At 44.5% G+C, this 2,189-nt stretch overlaps 1 protein-coding gene across 2 annotated transcripts in view; it reads right to left on the reverse strand.

The window, feature by feature from the left end:
* The window catches only part of TSHZ3 (teashirt zinc finger homeobox 3), a 67,917-nt gene that overhangs the window by 62,447 nt on the left and 3,281 nt on the right, over positions 1–2,189 (reverse strand). For both annotated transcript variants that reach the window (XM_069966238.1, XM_069966237.1), the window contains exon 2: positions 1,835–2,012. In XM_069966238.1, the coding sequence (XP_069822339.1) occupies positions 1,835–1,874 (40 nt within the window). In that variant the 5' untranslated portion in view covers positions 1,875–2,012. The remainder of the gene's footprint in view (positions 1–1,834; positions 2,013–2,189) is intronic.

The raw sequence follows: 2,189 nt of genomic DNA on the forward strand, positions 1-2,189 counted from the left end.
TCTATATAATTAATAGATCTCGTATAAGACATGGTAATATCGAGGTGCATTTATGGATGACATTATGGGCACAATATTACTGCAACATGCTCCTACGTATAAACTGTCATATGCTCAGTGTAACGACCATTGAATTGGTTCTTGTAGATGACCGCAGAGAACAATATTTCGCTCATATCAACAGCGAAAACGCTGGGCTGTAAAGTTATTTTGTGCTGCCTGAAAGAGGGGTAAATGGGAAAAAAAAAAAGACACCATCCTATACACTGAGTTACAGTGGAGAGAGTATAAAGTATAATATTCCTACAATTAGATTATAACCTACTACCTGTAACATACACTTGTATTTATACCTAATTACATGCATACACACTTTGGTATATGCATATTAATTCCACTATATTTCCTGGATATAGAGAGATCTATACTTTTTGTGGTTACACATTTACAGTATGCAGCAACATATACGTTATAGTTGCATTCAGATTATAGGTTTAGTTGTCAGAACAAAGTTTGGTGCTATCTGTGCTTTTTAGCTATATATTTTTCATTCCCACATACCTGTGTAAATATATATATGTGTACACACATATAGACCATATTCTAATAAATGCACTTTATATTCAGTAACACTGCAGCTGCTATCGAATCACTTCAGAAATACTGATCTAACACCACAATGCAAAATACAATAGAATTAAAACAGCAAACACAATGCACACCATTAGGAATAAACTAAAAGGTAATGGGAGCGAGATTTCAGCCAGGCCCAGGCTACATGAGAGACAGTTGGTGCAATCTGCAGCCCAGTCAGTAATACAGTGAAGTCTACACAATGCCACAGATGTGGAAGGTCACCGTCTGTAACCACATGGATCCTGTAACAAGCTCACAGTGCGGAACCTGGCAGGAAGTTGACATGGCACCAGTGACGTCACGGTGCCTGGTGTTACCATGGCAAGTGATTTATTGATGTTTATTGGCATTGAATAGATCAAAGCTGAGCTGGATGACAGGCAATCAATCAGTTGTCACATGAAGGATGGCAGGAGTCCATAAAATGAAATCCTTTCTCACTACTCCACATGTCCTAACTGAGCATTATTGCAAAATAATGTTTGGCTCTGTTCCCCCCTCCTACCTTATCCACCCCTCCTTCCCCTCACCCCCTATAGCCTCAGACAGAGATTGCTAAATCCTTATAAGATGTGACATATGCAACAAGGGCTCCGCATTATCAGACAATATATAGCCTAGCAAAAGGGTGAGGAAGGGTACCATCTCCTGGGTTAGAAGCAGACCTTCAGTGCTGCTTACATTCACCTCTTTAGTTCAGTTAAAAAAACACAGACACAAAAATAGGAGCAGAGGATTTACAGAATCCTCCTATGTGCATTGTGTAGCCAGAGAACAATGTCACACCTCTGCCAGAACCTTGGGTGAACTTTCCCTGCCCCCTTGTTACCCCACTAACCTTAAATTCATCCCATCCTAAGCGCCTCCTCTAAACAAACATGCCCTGACCCCCAGGAAACAATTTCCTCTTCAGAGGCTGCTTCACAAAATGAATTAAAGGAGTTTTAAAAGTGAAAGAGGAAAAAAGAAAAACAGACTGATACTGTGCACAATCCTCAGGAGGGAAGAAGGGGACAGGGGGCACAGTAACCCCATGCCCCCTAAACTTTCTCAGTTCTCTCAGTTAGTGCCCCCCCCTCACCCACACACACTACTACACCCAGCAGGCACAATCCATAAATAAACATAGAAATAGACAAGGTGAATAACCCCTAGAGGCTGCAGAGGGATGAGGAGTATACAATGAGGGGCTCCGTACCTGCAGCTCTCCTGGGCGCTTGCTGCTTTCTCCTCGGCATGCTGCTGGTCAGGGCGCCCGCCTGGGCTCTGCTGGCTCTGGGCACGAGGCACGAAGAGTTCTCGGGGCCCCACAGATCCTCCTGTGATGGGATCCACTTCTGGAAGGCTGCATGCACCGACACCACAGCCCCGGCTGCCTGCACAGCGCAAGTTTGCAAGAAAACAACAGAGAAAATAGATATAAAAATAGAAGGTGTGCAGGGAGTGTGGCCCCCAGGCTGCAGCTGAGTGAGGGTGGGGGGCACATTCAGGACATGGGGGGCACATTCAGGGCATGGGGGGCAATGGAGGCTTCCAGCCTGCTCCTCACTCCG

Source organism: Dendropsophus ebraccatus, chromosome 4 (assembly GCF_027789765.1).
Source record: "Dendropsophus ebraccatus isolate aDenEbr1 chromosome 4, aDenEbr1.pat, whole genome shotgun sequence".
In the NCBI taxonomy this organism is placed as follows: domain Eukaryota; kingdom Metazoa; phylum Chordata; class Amphibia; order Anura; family Hylidae; genus Dendropsophus; species Dendropsophus ebraccatus.